Genomic DNA, 14,317 nt, shown 5'->3' with positions numbered 1-14,317 from the left:
CACACATGCAGAGAGAATCAAACACTATGGATCTTTAGCTCAGTGAGGGATTGTGAATGCTATTTTAAAATAACATTTTCAAAGAATTCCATCCCATGCAAAGACAATTCCCCTCTAAAATCCCCAGAAGAGGGCAGTTTAGGAGTGACTAGTTAATTGGATTAGCTATAGCAGAAAGCTCATCTAATGAGTTAAAAACACACTAGTGGTAAAGAAATCTTTCTTTCTTGACTTGCTTGTACCAGCAAATGAGATAAGCCCGTGATGCAAGTAGTGTTTAACCCAGGAGCTCTGGACCAATAATGTAAGAAGTACTCATAGCTGATTAGAGCACTCCTCATTTTGTGACAGGTGAGATAAGCACAGTCTGGAAAAAGATTACGTGATTTACTGCTGTTGTTTCCAAGAGAATAATGCTCATCTTGAATGCTCAGTGCTATGTGGTTCACACTTCTGTGTGTCATGTATAAGTGTGATTCTCTGCAAACTAGGTGTGATCCTCAGGTTTTCCTCAACATGGCACTCACATTTGTTCATTGGCCAAACATCAGTACCGTTTGACAAACACAATCAGATATTTTACTCACAGTCTTACCAAACACCTTTCTGTCCCTTACTTTCCAATTTCTCAGGTTCCCACTGTGGAATAAGTAAATAGATTCTATGCCCTTTAACATTCTGTCCTTTGTACAAACTTCCCAAGATCCTGTTAAATTTTACCATCCCAAAATTCGACAAGCATATGCCGACAGATAAGTTGGGGATTTCCATGTGTACAGTAATAGATTTGGGCTGTTGAAAGGGCAGCCAACTGCCAATAGCCAACCCTGTGACCTTTGGATGGTCCTCCAGCATGGTGATGTCTGAGCAGAATATAAATGAATAGCTAAAAAAAGATCAAGGCCAAGTCAAAGTCATGATTAGACACTGAGTCCCAAATACCTTCTGATTATAACAGAAAGAGTATTTTAGTAATAGAGTTCAATAGAGATTAACGTATACATGTATATGTTCATAATAACGTACAGACATACATATATATATTCTAGATTTAGTAGTACTCTGGCTTAAAACAATGTAGCTAACATAAACTTCATGGAATACATTGGACCAAGAGAGCAGTTCCAGAAATAACAGAAGATAGAATAAGGCAGCATTGCCATAGAGAGACTGCTACCCAGTTCCTTTCTTGGGAAGTGACCAGTTTGAGAGTACTTGGTGGGATCACAGTGAGAACTGCACTGTGAGAGCTGTTTCAGGTGGAAGCCCTGGGAAGGAAAGGGCCTCTCAGAGTTTGTGGGACAGAAAGCAGGAAAGGCTTCATTCTTCAGATTAATGTGCGTGGATTTACCCCACTGCAATGTGACTGCCTAAGACCTCCCTCACTTTCTGCATTTCAGGCAGAGGAAGAGGAACTGCTGCTCATAAGAAGGTACATCAGTTGCTCCACATCAACTCTTGATCACTTGATCTCTTCTTAGTCTGTGCCCTAAAATGGATATCTCTAAGTAGAAGCACTCAACTATTAAGACCCCTGACCTCATGCTTCTGACAATGAAAAGTCATCTGCATTGACTTAGAAGTGTCTCCTCCAAGGCTAAGAAAAGATTACATATGTTACTTTATAAAATGCAATTTCATCTGTAGGATAGACAGGAATTTTCTTATTCCTAAGATGCACTGTGATGCAGATACACTGGAAAGGAAAAGAGAGAGTTAAGTGGGGTTGCACCCATTATGCCATGTATGAGCACTTCCTTTTGCAGTGCCCACAATCCTTGATCACAAGAGATAGGTCAGAATTGGTTCCCTCTACTGATTTTAAATTGCATCAGGGGTGGTTTAGACTGGATATTAGGAACAATTTCTTCTCAGCAAGAGCAGTGCTGCAGTGGCACAGGCTGCCCAGGGAGGTGGTGCAGTCACCGTCCCTGGAGGTGTTCAAGAGCCGTGTGGATGTGGCACTGAGGGATGTGGGCAGTGGGCAGGGTGGGGGTGGGCTGATGGTTGGACTGGGTGATGTTAGATGTCTTAGCCAACCTTCATGATTTTATGATTCTATGATAAGTCCTCTAACAACTTCTGGCAAAAGCTCACACAGTCTTCTGAAGTTGGTTCATGGAGCGCCTTATTTTTATGTTCTATTAGCACTCCATATTACAGTGTCACGATAAGTTAAAACTGAAGACATTTTAATAATTATAGGGTGGTAAAATTAAACCAAGTATGTCCTATTGAGGATGCTTAAACATCACATCTCAAGCGATTTCATTAAGCTGTAGATGGTCTACTTACGATGCAGAGGTGAAGCAACTCAGTCCCTGTTAGGCTACAGGCCTATTGACTGTGTGGCCTAAATTCAGCAATATTATTTCCTTTCTTTGCCAAGGTGTGTGTTTTCCACAGCTTTCTCCTGGAGAAACTGTCTGCTCGTGGCTTGCATGGGTGTACTATTCATTAGGTAAAGAACTGGCTGGCTGGCTGGGCCCGAAGAATTGTTGTGAATGGAGTTAAATCCAGTTGGCGGTGGTCACAGGTGGTGTTCTCCAGGGCTCAGTATTAGGGCAAGTTTCGTTTAACATCTTTATCAGTGATGCTGGTGAGAGGATGAAGTGAATCCCTCTATAAGTCTGGGTAGGAGAGTTGATCTGCTTCCTAAGCTATGCAGAGGAATTTGGATGGGCTAGATGGATGGGCCATGTCCAATTGCATGGTTAAATGTCAAGTCTGACACCTGTGTCATAACAACTCCGTGCAATGGAGTTGACCAGCAGAAAAGGACCGGGGAATGCTCTTTAGCAGCCAAATGAACATGAGCCAGCAGCGTGCCCAGGTGGCCAAGAAGGCCGATGGCATTCTAGCTTGTATCAGAAATAGTGTGGCCAGCAGGACTAAGGCAGTACTGAGCAATGGTGAGACTGAAGCTCGAGTGCTGTGCTTAGTTTTGGGCCGTTCCCTACAGAAAGGGTGTCGAGTTGTTCAACTGTGTGCAGAGAAAATAAATGAAGATGGTGCAGAAAACCAGAGTTACAAGGAACAGCTGAGGGAACTGAAGCTGTTTTATCTGGAGAGGTGGAGGCTGAGGGGAGACTTCATAGCTCTCTACAGCCGCTTTTAAAGAGGCTGCAGCAAGGAAGACGGTGTTGGTCTCTTTTCTTGTGTGCCAAGGGACAAGTGAGGAAATGGCCTCCAGTTGCACCAGGGGACGTTCAGGCTGGATATCAGGAAAAAGTTACCCACGGGAAGGGCTGTAAGGCACGAGAATAGGCCGCCCAAGGAAGCAGCAGAGTCCCCATCCGGTGGTTAAACAGTGGCTTTGCAGTTAGGTACACGGTTGCTCTCGATGATCTTAAAGATCTTTTCCATTCCAAGGCCGCGGCCCGAGCGCCGCCCCTCACCGCCCTGTGGAGAAGCCGAACCGCACGCTCGAGTTCCCGGGCAGCGGCTGGCTGTGTCTGCCGGTCCGCCTCGCTCACTGCGCATGCGTGCGGCCAGTCCCAGCATCCTGAGGCGCGGCGCGGCCGGAACGGAGAGGAGCAATGGCGCTGCACGTCCCCAAGGCCCCGGGCTTTGCCCAGATGCTCAAGGAGGGAGCGAAGGTGAGAGCGGCCGGGTAGTGAGAGCCTCCCGGACTCCCTCCTTTTCCCCCTCCTCCCGCTACGAGCAGCCTGCGGGGCGTTTTGGCATGATGGGCGGGGAAGGTTCTGGAAGGCCCGGCCGCTCCACGCGGCCCGGCGCGGTCTGGGCCCCCGGCTGCTCCCCTCGGCCTGTGGGCTCCGGGAGGGCGGCCTGGCCCTCCCTGTGTGGCTGCGTGCTGGGGGCGGCCTTCTAGAAGGCTCTGCTGGGGCCCAGCCGGTGGATCCTCATTGCAGTCGGAGATAGAGGCAGTGCTACTGAAAGATGGAATAGAAAGAAAGCAGCTTATTGTAGGTGGAAAAAAAAAAAAAGGAGTGAAGTTTTGCTTGTTGCTGATGAATACAATGGAAAATAAAGTTAAACAGCTCAGCCCTATTTTTGTTCTTTTTTGGAGGTTTCCTCGGAGAGAAGGAATGGTCTCTTTCAGAGGTGGGGGAGGACAGAGTGCCATAGATGGTGGTACTCTCAAAGAAAAAAAGATCAACAATAGAGAGAGCTGTGTTCTACCAAATAAGAAGGATGTTCTGAGGTGCTTGTTCTGAATGTAAAGAATAGTATAATAGTATGGAAGGCTTATGGTGGCCTTCCAGAACCTGAAGGGGCCTACTGGAAAGCTGGGGAGGGCTTTTTCATAAGGGCATGTAGTGATAGGATGAGGGGAAATGGTTTTAAACTGGAAGACAGTAGATTTAGACTAGCTATTAGGAAGAAATTCTTTACTGTGAGGATGCTGAGACACTGGAACAGGTTGTCCAGTGATGTGGTGGATGCTCCCTGCCTGGAGGGCTGGAGTCAGTCAAAGCCAGTCTGGATGGGGCTATGAAAACCTGGTCCAGAGGGAGGTGTCCCTGCCTATAGCAGGGAGTTGGAACTAGGTGATCCTAAAGGTCCCTTCCAATCCAAAGCATTCTATGATTCTCTCTTCTGGGAGGCATAGACTATGGCTTACCTGGTTTACAAGTAAGGCCCTTTCAGGAGATCCATTATTTTCATCTGAAGCCAGGCTGATGAGCTTCTCAAACACCAATATTTTCTGAATCATCAAATCATTTAGACTGGAAAAGATGTTCAAGATCATCGAGACCAGCCATGAACCTGACCTGAGACTCATGACTAAGCCATGTCACTTGGTGCATGGGCATACACACTCCAACGTGTTAAATTAAATCACTGAATTTTAAATTTTTAAGCCACACATTTGAATGTGAAACTGAGTTATATGATTCTGTGATGTACAGAGTTATGGGTAAAGAAGTGAAACTTGCTGTTTTGTGTCCCCGGTCCTCCCTTCTTTCTCCAAGCTGCTCTTATTTTCTATCTGCATTTGGTATGCCATTAATATTTTAGTTAGTAGGCTTTTGGCATATGAAGGGGAGCTATAAGAAATGAGGAGATGGGGAAATGGTTTTGAACTGAGATTTAGATTGGATGTAATGAAGAAATTTTTTAGCATAAGGGTGGCAAAGCACTGGAAGAGGTTGCCCAGAGAGCTGGTAGATGCTCCATCCTTAGAGATGGTAAAAGGCTGGATGGGGCTCTGAGCACCTGATGGAGCTGTGCACATCCCTGCTTATTGCAGGGGAGTTGGATCAGGTGGCCTTTAAAGTTTCCTTCCAATTCAAATGATTCTATGAGTTTTTTTAGAGGAGTTTAGATATGCAAACTGTTAAAAAAATCAAGTCACGCTGAGTAGGAACACATGTAATTTCTTGTCCCATTGTCTTTGGGTAAAGTTTAGTTTTTATGAAGTATCAACTCAATCTGAAAGTTTTGTTGGCCTGCTGGAATATTAGTGCCTCTTTGAGAAGTGACTAGTTTTTTCTCATTTGTGTTTAGCATTACTCGGGACTAGAGGAAGCTGTCTACAGGAACATCCAGGCATGCAAAGAACTTGCTCAAACCACCCGTACAGCTTATGGACCCAATGGTAAGTAAATCCTGAAGCTGCTGTAGTTATTTGGATCAAAATGGTGTGTCTGAAGGCTAATCTTGCCTTGAGAAAGAGGCAGTTATTTCTTGAGAAAACATATTGGACTTGCTGTAGAACTCCAGATACAGTTGTTGTGTCTGGTTAGTTCTGAAGTTATGCACCATGTACCTTCTTTTGCTGGGGTTTTTGTGCCTGTTTTGCTTCAGTTACTTTGTCCTCTTTGCTGTCTGATTGCTGTATGGGAGACCTGCAGAACTTAGAGGAAAGATGGTAACTTGGTCGATAGTCATGATTAATGTAACCATACTGTATTCGCATAGATACACAACAACAACAGTGTTCTTCAGTGTCAATTAAATTATGCACCAATGTTTCTGAAAAGAAAACTGCTTGTTCAGAAATAATAACTTCTTGATAACGTAATGCATTCCCAAGTGTTAGTTCACAAAAGTACCTAAGAGTCTGAAGTTATAAATAGGGCTCATGTTTTAATGTGTCAGATGAACTGGAAACCTATGGAAACCATATTTCTGTACAGTGCAACAGTTGCCTAATGAATACTTTTTTTTTCCCCGCTAGGAATGAACAAAATGGTTATCAACCATCTTGAGAAGCTTTTTGTTACTAATGATGCTGCTACTATCTTGAGAGAGTTGGAGGTGAGTTCTCTTAGAGTGGCTCAGTTGGAAGAGACCTTCAGAGATGAGAGTCCAACTGCTTGACCACTTCAGGACTAAACAAAAATTAGATCATGTTTCTGGGGACACTATCTAAATGTGTCTTGGAACACCAAAAGCCATGGGGCATCAACCACCTGTGCAGGAAGCCTGTTACAGTGTGTGACCCACACGGTAAATTTCCTCCTGATGTTCAGTCTGAATCTCAGTACAGCTTTGTGTCAGTGGCTGTAACCAAGCATTTTTGTTAGCGTGGGTCACTATGGATCTGAACACTGATAGGAATTTTATGTCACCCTCCCAGATTATATATGCCATTTTGTGTTTACATTCGTTATTGGATTTGAGTAAAGTAATGGGCTATCCCCAGCACGAGTTACTCTTCTGTAAAGCAGCATCAAGCAGTTGCAGAAGATGCTCAGTAAATGACTACTTCTTTTCTTCTCAGACCATTGTAGATTTAGAAAAGAGTATGTGTAGACAACACGGTGTTTGGAAAACTCTGAATGAAATAGCTGTTGTGTTAATCTCATGGCGCTGGTGGTTGCCACGTTGTTCTGTTTGCTTGGAATATGATAACTGGACTTATGAAGCTGGAGATCTACCAGCACCCACTTCTAAGTAAAGTGAAAGAAAAGGACTGTGGAAAGGCTGACATATGACTTTTTTTCTTTTGCTATCAAATGTGTGATAGAAATGATACTTTACCGAGTTCTACTCTTATAAATTTTGTTCTAGAATAATTAACTGTCAATTTTGTCAACTGTAGAATAGTTCCTTAGAACCTGTATAGTTACTGGTGTCAGTGACAATGATGTGCACCTTCTTTTAAAGGTCCAGCATCCTGCTGCAAAAATGCTTGTGATGGCTTCCCACATGCAAGAACAAGAAGTTGGAGATGGAACAAACTTTGTCCTTGTTTTTGCTGGAGTCCTTCTGGAGTTAGCAGAAGACCTTCTGAGGATGGGATTATCAGTCTCAGAGGCGAGTCACATTGTTAATACGGTTCATGTATCCTGAGTTCAGATTGCAGCTGGTCAGTGTTTTCGAGTCATTGTGCTGAGAATGGTGTATTTCATCTGAATTTTTAGTTAGAAGTGTGTTGCGATTGCTGCTTGTGATTGTTTATTTCTCTGGTAAGCTTTTTCACCTGTATGTTTTAGTGGACTTTTAAAAGGAAACGTAGGCAGTGTGAATGCATAATGAGGTAAAGTAGTAAATATTTGCTGTTGTTGCACAGGTGATTGAAGGATATGAGAAGGCATGCAAGAAAGCTCTAGAAATTCTTCCAGATTTGGTGTGCTGTTCTGCAAAGAACCTTAGAGATGTTGATGAAGTGGCATCTCTGTTGCATACTTCAGTGATGAGCAAACAGTATGGCAATGAAAGCTTTTTGTCAAAGCTTATTGCTCAGGCTTGTGGTAAGTGCATAAGAGAAAATGAATGTATTTGCTTGTGATTCTTCACGGCCTGTTTAGTTTATTTCATTAAATTAACCTAATACAGTAGCCTCTGAGATTAGTATAACATTTCTCACGTTGAACTGTTTACTGACCCTGTAGCTTGAAAAAGTCCTGTGATTTGCTTACTACTTCTGCCTTTTTATCTGCCTTTTGTAGTCTTTTTTGACATTAAAGGGGATACATTACACTTCAGAAAAGCTGTTTCTACTCTAGGCCACAGAACAATGATAGCAAGACTGCAGTTGTATTGAGCTGTTGGTTTCTCCTTTTAGACTTCAAAGTAAAACATGTAGTTTAAGTGCTTTCTAAAAATACCCTGGGTCAGGCTTCATTCAAAGATAAGTTTCTAAATGGATATTTGGACCTCATTCAGGCTGGTCAGTTAAAGTAACGTTGCTTTCTGATTACTGCTACATTTTAAAAAGAATTTAAAGCAGGAAATGTAATTTCCTTAAATTATTTAGGCAGTTCAAACCATAGAATTCTAGTACTTGTGGAAAAGCTCTAAGTTTTTTTTATTTATGGTGTCATAATCTTAATATAATCATTAAGGAACACTAATATATTCTTTTCTTCTTCCAACCAGTTTCTATTCTTCCTGATTCTGGTCATTTCAACGTTGATAATATCAGAGTGTGCAAGATTGTGGTAAGTTGAGTATAGTTTTACTGTAAGCTTTTTACAGTTTAAGGAAAGGAAGTGATTTTTAGACCTTCTGAAGGTGCTGCTTCTGTTCTAATCTCTGTTGTGCTGTAGCACGTATGATAAGCTTTGGAAATTGGTCTCCACATTCCTTGTTTACGGCCCAGTAGCTGATTTCAGAAATAGAAATTGTTGAAATTTGCATTAAATGAGATGTTAATCATCTACAGGCACTGCTGCTTTGAAATAGAAACATAGAATGAATCGTTAAGGTTGGAAAAAGGCGGCTAAGATCACCCAAGCCCAACCATCAGCCCATTCCCACCATGCCCACTGCCCACGTCCCTCAGTGCCACATCCACACTGTTCTTGAACACCTCCAGGGGTGGTGACTGCACCACCTCCCTGGGCAGCCTGTGCCACTGCAGCACTGCTCTTGCTGACAATAGACTGCTTTTAATATCCAGTCTGAACCTTAACTGAATTCACATGGATAGGCTGAGGTGCAGACTGGCAGAAATGTAGTGTAGTGGTGTAATCTTAATGTTTTTTGCTAAGTGGGTCTTTAGGCCGTGATAGATTATGTAGAATTGAAGCAAAGATTTTCCCTTTTCTATTTTTTTTTTTCTTAAGTCTTACCTTCTGTTTGTGTGACAGTGGGGACTGGTAAGTTCAAGTAGATGGAGGGACTACTTTTGGAAGGTGTAGTGCAGCTTTCTGACAGTAAGTGAAATGATGAGTGATGTGACTTCTGTTCCATCTCTTTTCTGCCAGGGTGCCGGTGTCTCTGCTTCATCAGTGCTACATGGCATGGTTTTTAAAAAGGAAACTGAAGGAGATGTTACTTCTGTCAAAGATGCAAAAATAGCTGTGTATTCCTGCCCTTTTGATGGTATGATAACTGAAACTAAGGTATGTAGAAGCTCAAAATAAATTATGTATCTACATATACTTATTTGTGGCTCTTAGCCTCTTATTTTTAGACTTATCTATAAATATTTTTGACACTTGGTGATTAAGATATATTTGTTAAGACTGAGTTCATTAGTCTAAAAAAGTTTGTAGAAAACTTCTGAACCTAATTTTGCTTTGTAGGGTTTTTGATGGTGTGGGTGGGTCTTGTGGGTTTTTTTGTTTTGTTTTTACCCATTTTGCCTGGAAAGCTTCATTGTGACACAACAGGCAGAACTGAGGTTTATGGATAGGCTGGGAGCCAGTAATTTGTCTAAAACTTTGAGGGGTTTTTAGTTGACACTGAACTGATGTGTGTATGTGTTTTACTAGGGCACTGTACTTATAAAGAATGCTGAAGAGTTGATGAATTTCAGCAAGGGAGAAGAAAACCTAATGGATTTGCAAGTCAAAGCTATTGCTGATAGTGGTGCAAATGTAGTTGTAACAGGTGGCAAAGTGGCAGACATGGCACTTCATTATGCCAACAAATACAATCTTATGATAGTCAGGTAAGTGCTAGTAGACATAAGACATTTGCCCCACCAGATTTATGAAAAGCACTTGGCATATTGTCTCTTGCCTCTCAGGTAACTTACAATGCAGAGTACTGCAGGCAGTTTTTCTAGTAGGTAAAAACCTGAGATGCAGACAGGTGGTTCCCTAGCTTATGTTTCTTGACCTGTGCATAGTAACTAACTGGGTACTAATTAGTGTATATGATACTGTTACTCTGTCCTATGGGATTTTACAAATCAACTGATTTTTTTTCTTTAGAGACGTGTCCACAAATGTGCATTATCACCATGAGGGCTCTTCCTGGTCAGTCGTCATGTGAAACCTTAGCAATGATGAGATGCATCTTTGTGCATCACTCTTACACTGATGAATGGAAGAATAATTCTTAGTACTTCTCATCCACTTCTGTGGACTTACAATCTGCTTAAAATACATTCTGCGATACGTACAGACAAATCACTTGATGGCACCTTTCGTGTATTAGGTAGATGAGTTGCTAAAAACTAACATTGCTGATGGTGTCACAAAATTCTGAACTTGTGGAAGTGGAGCATGATACTGCTGTTTCTTGCATGACGGGATTATTACAGAGGTGGTGTAAAAATCAGTTGAAGTACTATACAGTAGCAGATTAGTAATTTCCCTGTATTTGGATTACTTGTTTTCAAACTATTAAAAAGTCATTTGTTCTGGGAAGTTGTAAATAACAAGACTGCTTTTGTTTTTGAAAGGTTGAACTCAAAATGGGATCTGAGAAGACTGTGCAAAACTGTTGGTGCAACAGCCCTACCCAGACTGGTATGGAATTTTCATATGAGAAGCAGATAGCAGAGCATTGTTGAGTACGTTCATTTCCTGACTATTGTTTTCCTTTCCAGACCCCCCCTACTCTTGAAGAAATGGGTCACTGCAATAGTGTGTATTTATCAGAGGTTGGAGATACGCAAGTTGTTGTGTTTAAGCATGGTATGTATGTTCTATAGAAATTCTAATACTGCTGCTCCATAAGGATGGTACTTATATGTGTTTATAACCGAAAACTTAGTTCAGTAATGAGCATCTCTCTCTTAACAGAAAAGGAGGATGGTGCTATTTCTACTATACTCATTCGTGGATCTACAGACAATCTCATGGATGATATCGAGAGAGCAGTGGATGATGGTGTAAATACTTTCAAAGTGCTCACAAGAGTAAGTACCCAAAATGTCTCAGCTATCAAAACTGAGCTACGGATCAGTTTGAGGCTCGGTACGGCACTATACCTGTTTGCTTTGGGCTCGTTTGTCATAAAGGCATTAACTGTCTCTTACACTGTCAATTCAGGACCATTTTTGATAGGTTGAAAACAATGTGTAGAGAAGACTGCTGCCAGCGTTCTCATGAATATGATGTATTTAATAGCACTCGGTTGGTACTGAATTCACTTTTTCAGTCCTTGTGGAGTAAATTTCTTTTGCTTTTGAAGGAGAAAGGAAATGTTTGAAAATGTACTTGGAAGATGGCATGCAAAAAGAGTAAAAATTTGGACACTTGATGTCCTGCATTCATGAATATGGACACTGAGTATGGAAACACCCATAAACAGTACATTTATGGCTGGCTGTAGTTATGACTTATGTTGATAACTTGTCTGTTTAGAAGATGGGGAGATAGTGAATGAAGGCCAAAGGGTCTATTAAATTCTTGTTGTGTTTTTTTTTTCTTTAAATAAAACCGTTGTGATACCTCTTGACATATTGAACTTAGTTTGAGAAAACTAGTTCTATGCATATTGTTTCCCAAATACTTAACAGTTAATGGAAAAGGTGGGAGAAGGAGACAAGAATTCAACCCTCAGCTTATGAGGGTTTAATTGAAATGACTTCTATGAAGAGAACAAAAAAAAAAAAGCATTATTATTTTTCTTGTAGGATATTTGGTTGGAATGATTAAAATCTGATCAATGTCTCCTAAAAACTAACATCCTAAAAGCTAAGAGATAAATGTAATGCTTTCTGCTTTGGTATGGTCTGTTCACAGGACAAACGTCTTGTTCCTGGAGGCGGTGCAACAGAGATTGAATTAGCCAAGCAAATCACATCTTATGGAGAGGTACGCCCGTTCTTTTGTTAGTTTAATTTTCTTTTTCTTATATATATATACACATGCTATTAAACAAAAATACATATTTACATGTACCTACATGTAAATCAGTAGAAAAACGGGTAGAAAGTATACCTCCCTGTATTACTGTTGTTTAAAACGCCTGCATGGTGTTCACTTTAGACTTGTCCTGGGCTTGACCAATACGCCATCAAGAAGTTTGCTGAAGCATTTGAAGCCATTCCTCGAGCACTGGCAGAAAATTCTGGAGTAAAGGCAAATGAAGTCATCTCCAAACTTTATGCTGTGCATCAGGAAGGCAACAAAAACGTTGGATTTGATATCGAGGTAAGTAGTTTCTCACATTACTTAGTGCTCAGCAATACTAGGTTATATTTAAAAGTATTTCCACTGGTAGTACTACATATTTATAGATGAATTGAAATCTTTGAAGCTTAATGGTGCACATTCTAGAAGAAAATTTAGAATTCTGAAACTAACAGGGTTTTTTAATTTGTTATTATTAAACTGGATGTCGCACAGTAGCCTCCTGTAGGAGGTAAAGCGAGATACTGAATTATCATAGATACAGCAGATCTTTAGTGATTACTTACTTTGTCTTCCTGTAATGGATTAGAAATGAAGGTTTTCTGAAGAGAGAAGGAAAGAAAATGGTAACCTTGAACACTTAATAACTTATCAGGTAGAAGCCTGTAAAAACTTAAGTTTTTCCTTCTATTTGAAAGGCTGAAGCTGCTGCTGTGAAGGATATGTTAGAAGCTGGCATATTAGACACATACCTGGGAAAATTGTGGGGTATCAAGCTGGCCACAAATGCAGCAGTTACTGTCCTACGGGTCGATCAGGTAAGCTTAAAAATACTTTGGGTGCTAAACTGAAACCTCTGCTATAACTCAGTGTTCAGAACACAAAAAGTATGAGAGTGTTCTGGGATTACAAGGCATACAGATCTGATGTTGGAAGACTTGGTTTGTTTAAGCTTACTGTCAAAAATGAGGAATTGGTTTCTTCAGCAGCTTATGGTTTGGAATACGAGTGGAAATGTTTCAGCTACCAACAAGTGCTGTTTCATGTTCCTTTAATATTTGGCAACTGATACTCACGCCTAGAAAGAAACCTTCTATAGGAACAAGGATTATCACAAGAAACCTTTTCCCACATACTATTTTTACATAAGAATCTCACCTCAGGAAAAATGTTTATAATCTTAATAAAAAAAAATGCTTATTTCTTGTATGGAATTCTAGCAAAAATGTATTTGCGTGTGAAATTTCTGTAGATTATTATGGCAAAAGCAGCAGGCGGTCCAAAAGTCCCTAAACAACAAGGACATTGGGATAAGGATGACTGGAGAGATGAGCCTGAAAAGTAGTATGAGTAAGCTCTGTCAGAGAAGTCTCAGTGTGTAAGAGCATGCATGAACATACTGACAATCACATGGCGGATCTGCTTTGCTCTTGGGGGCATGTAACACTGCTGTCTTATGTGTGCTGATAAATGAGAAGGAAATAAATGCCACAGTGAAAGGAATTTTATTCTTCAAACTAAACTTTCATTGAAGAGATGATGAGTATAGTTCTAGGTTTACCTGCCACTGGAACAAGTGCATTAAATAAGCCTCTAACAAAGCAATGCTAGTGGAACTTGTGCTTTAAAGGGTGTATCTTGGCTGGAGTTCAGAACAATAGCTCCAATGATTTTGCTCTGTGTTGTGTGCAACCGGTAAAGCAGTCACCGCTTAGTTTAAGCACTCATGTTCTATCAGACTAACTTATTTTGCATGCAAAAGTAAGGTAAATGCACTTTGTATGTGAGGGCTCCGCTTCTGCCCGTTTTCAAGAAAAACTACCGAGTTTCAATAAGATGGGTAATGAGTTTAAGCTCAGAGCAGGGAAACTGTATAACCTAGGAAATGTTTTCAGTCAGCATCATAAGGCTATAAATTAGAGGGGGGAGAAAAGTCAGTCTAACTTTTTTTTCTTTCTCTTTCTACTTTCCTGCTGCCATCAAGATCATAATGGCAAAACCAGCTGGTGGTCCTAAACCTCCATCAGGAAAAAAAGACTGGGATGAAGACCAAAATGATTGAACGCTTTAACTGTACTACTTAGTTACATGATTATGTGAGTTTTGTAATATTCCAGTTGGAACCTGTCATGACGTTTTGGTCTCTTGCCTTTAAGTTATGAACTGTATCCAGTAAGAGTGCAGAACTTTGAACGAACACTTCAATAAACATACTGCTACTAAACTGTTAACTGGGATTTTATTTGGAATTACTGTGGTACAGTTCTTCCCTGCTGGGTGGGCCCAGCTGTGTCAGGCAGGAGGCAGCCCTAGCCTTGCCTTGTCCAGGAGCTGAGACATCCCCCTGCCCCTGCCTGGGCAGCTGAGCC

At 41.2% G+C, this 14,317-nt stretch overlaps 1 protein-coding gene across 2 annotated transcripts; it reads left to right on the top strand.

Annotated features, from left to right (window-relative positions):
- The first annotated feature begins 3,441 nt into the window (after positions 1 to 3,441).
- CCT8 (chaperonin containing TCP1 subunit 8) lies at positions 3,442 to 14,179 on the top strand. Of its 2 annotated transcripts, none has more exons than XM_072355586.1 (15): positions 3,442 to 3,599; positions 5,473 to 5,563; positions 6,146 to 6,225; positions 7,078 to 7,227; positions 7,484 to 7,664; positions 8,293 to 8,354; positions 9,123 to 9,260; positions 9,633 to 9,811; positions 10,550 to 10,616; positions 10,697 to 10,784; positions 10,893 to 11,008; positions 11,838 to 11,909; positions 12,084 to 12,248; positions 12,647 to 12,766; positions 13,933 to 14,179. In XM_072355586.1, exons 1-15 carry the CDS (start codon positions 3,540 to 3,542, stop codon positions 14,008 to 14,010), a joined length of 1,647 nt encoding a protein of 548 aa, XP_072211687.1. In that variant the 5' UTR covers positions 3,442 to 3,539; the 3' UTR covers positions 14,011 to 14,179. The 2 variants fall into 2 exon arrangements, with proteins under 2 accessions (XP_072211687.1, XP_072211679.1); XM_072355578.1 differs by lacking the exon at positions 13,933 to 14,179 and adding an exon at positions 13,201 to 13,399.
- The last annotated feature ends 138 nt before the right edge of the window (positions 14,180 to 14,317 follow it).

Source organism: Excalfactoria chinensis, chromosome 1 (assembly GCF_039878825.1).
Source record: "Excalfactoria chinensis isolate bCotChi1 chromosome 1, bCotChi1.hap2, whole genome shotgun sequence".
NCBI classification, from domain to species: domain Eukaryota; kingdom Metazoa; phylum Chordata; class Aves; order Galliformes; family Phasianidae; genus Excalfactoria; species Excalfactoria chinensis.
The sequence above is the reverse complement of the archived record's forward strand: the minus strand, read 5'-3'. Positions and strand labels throughout refer to the sequence as shown.

Bases quoted from the DNA above. Each gene is read 5' to 3' on its own strand.
- CCT8 (XM_072355578.1), top strand. From the start codon at position 3,540: ATGGCGCTGCACGTCCCCAAGGCCCCGGGCTTTGCCCAGATGCTCAAG. The intron at 10,617-10,696 runs GTATGGAATTTT...TTTCCTTTCCAG, and splicing joins CAACAGCCCTACCCAGACTG to ACCCCCCCTACTCTTGAAGA. The intron at 10,785-10,892 runs GTATGTATGTTC...CTCTCTTAACAG, and splicing joins AGTTGTTGTGTTTAAGCATG to AAAAGGAGGATGGTGCTATT.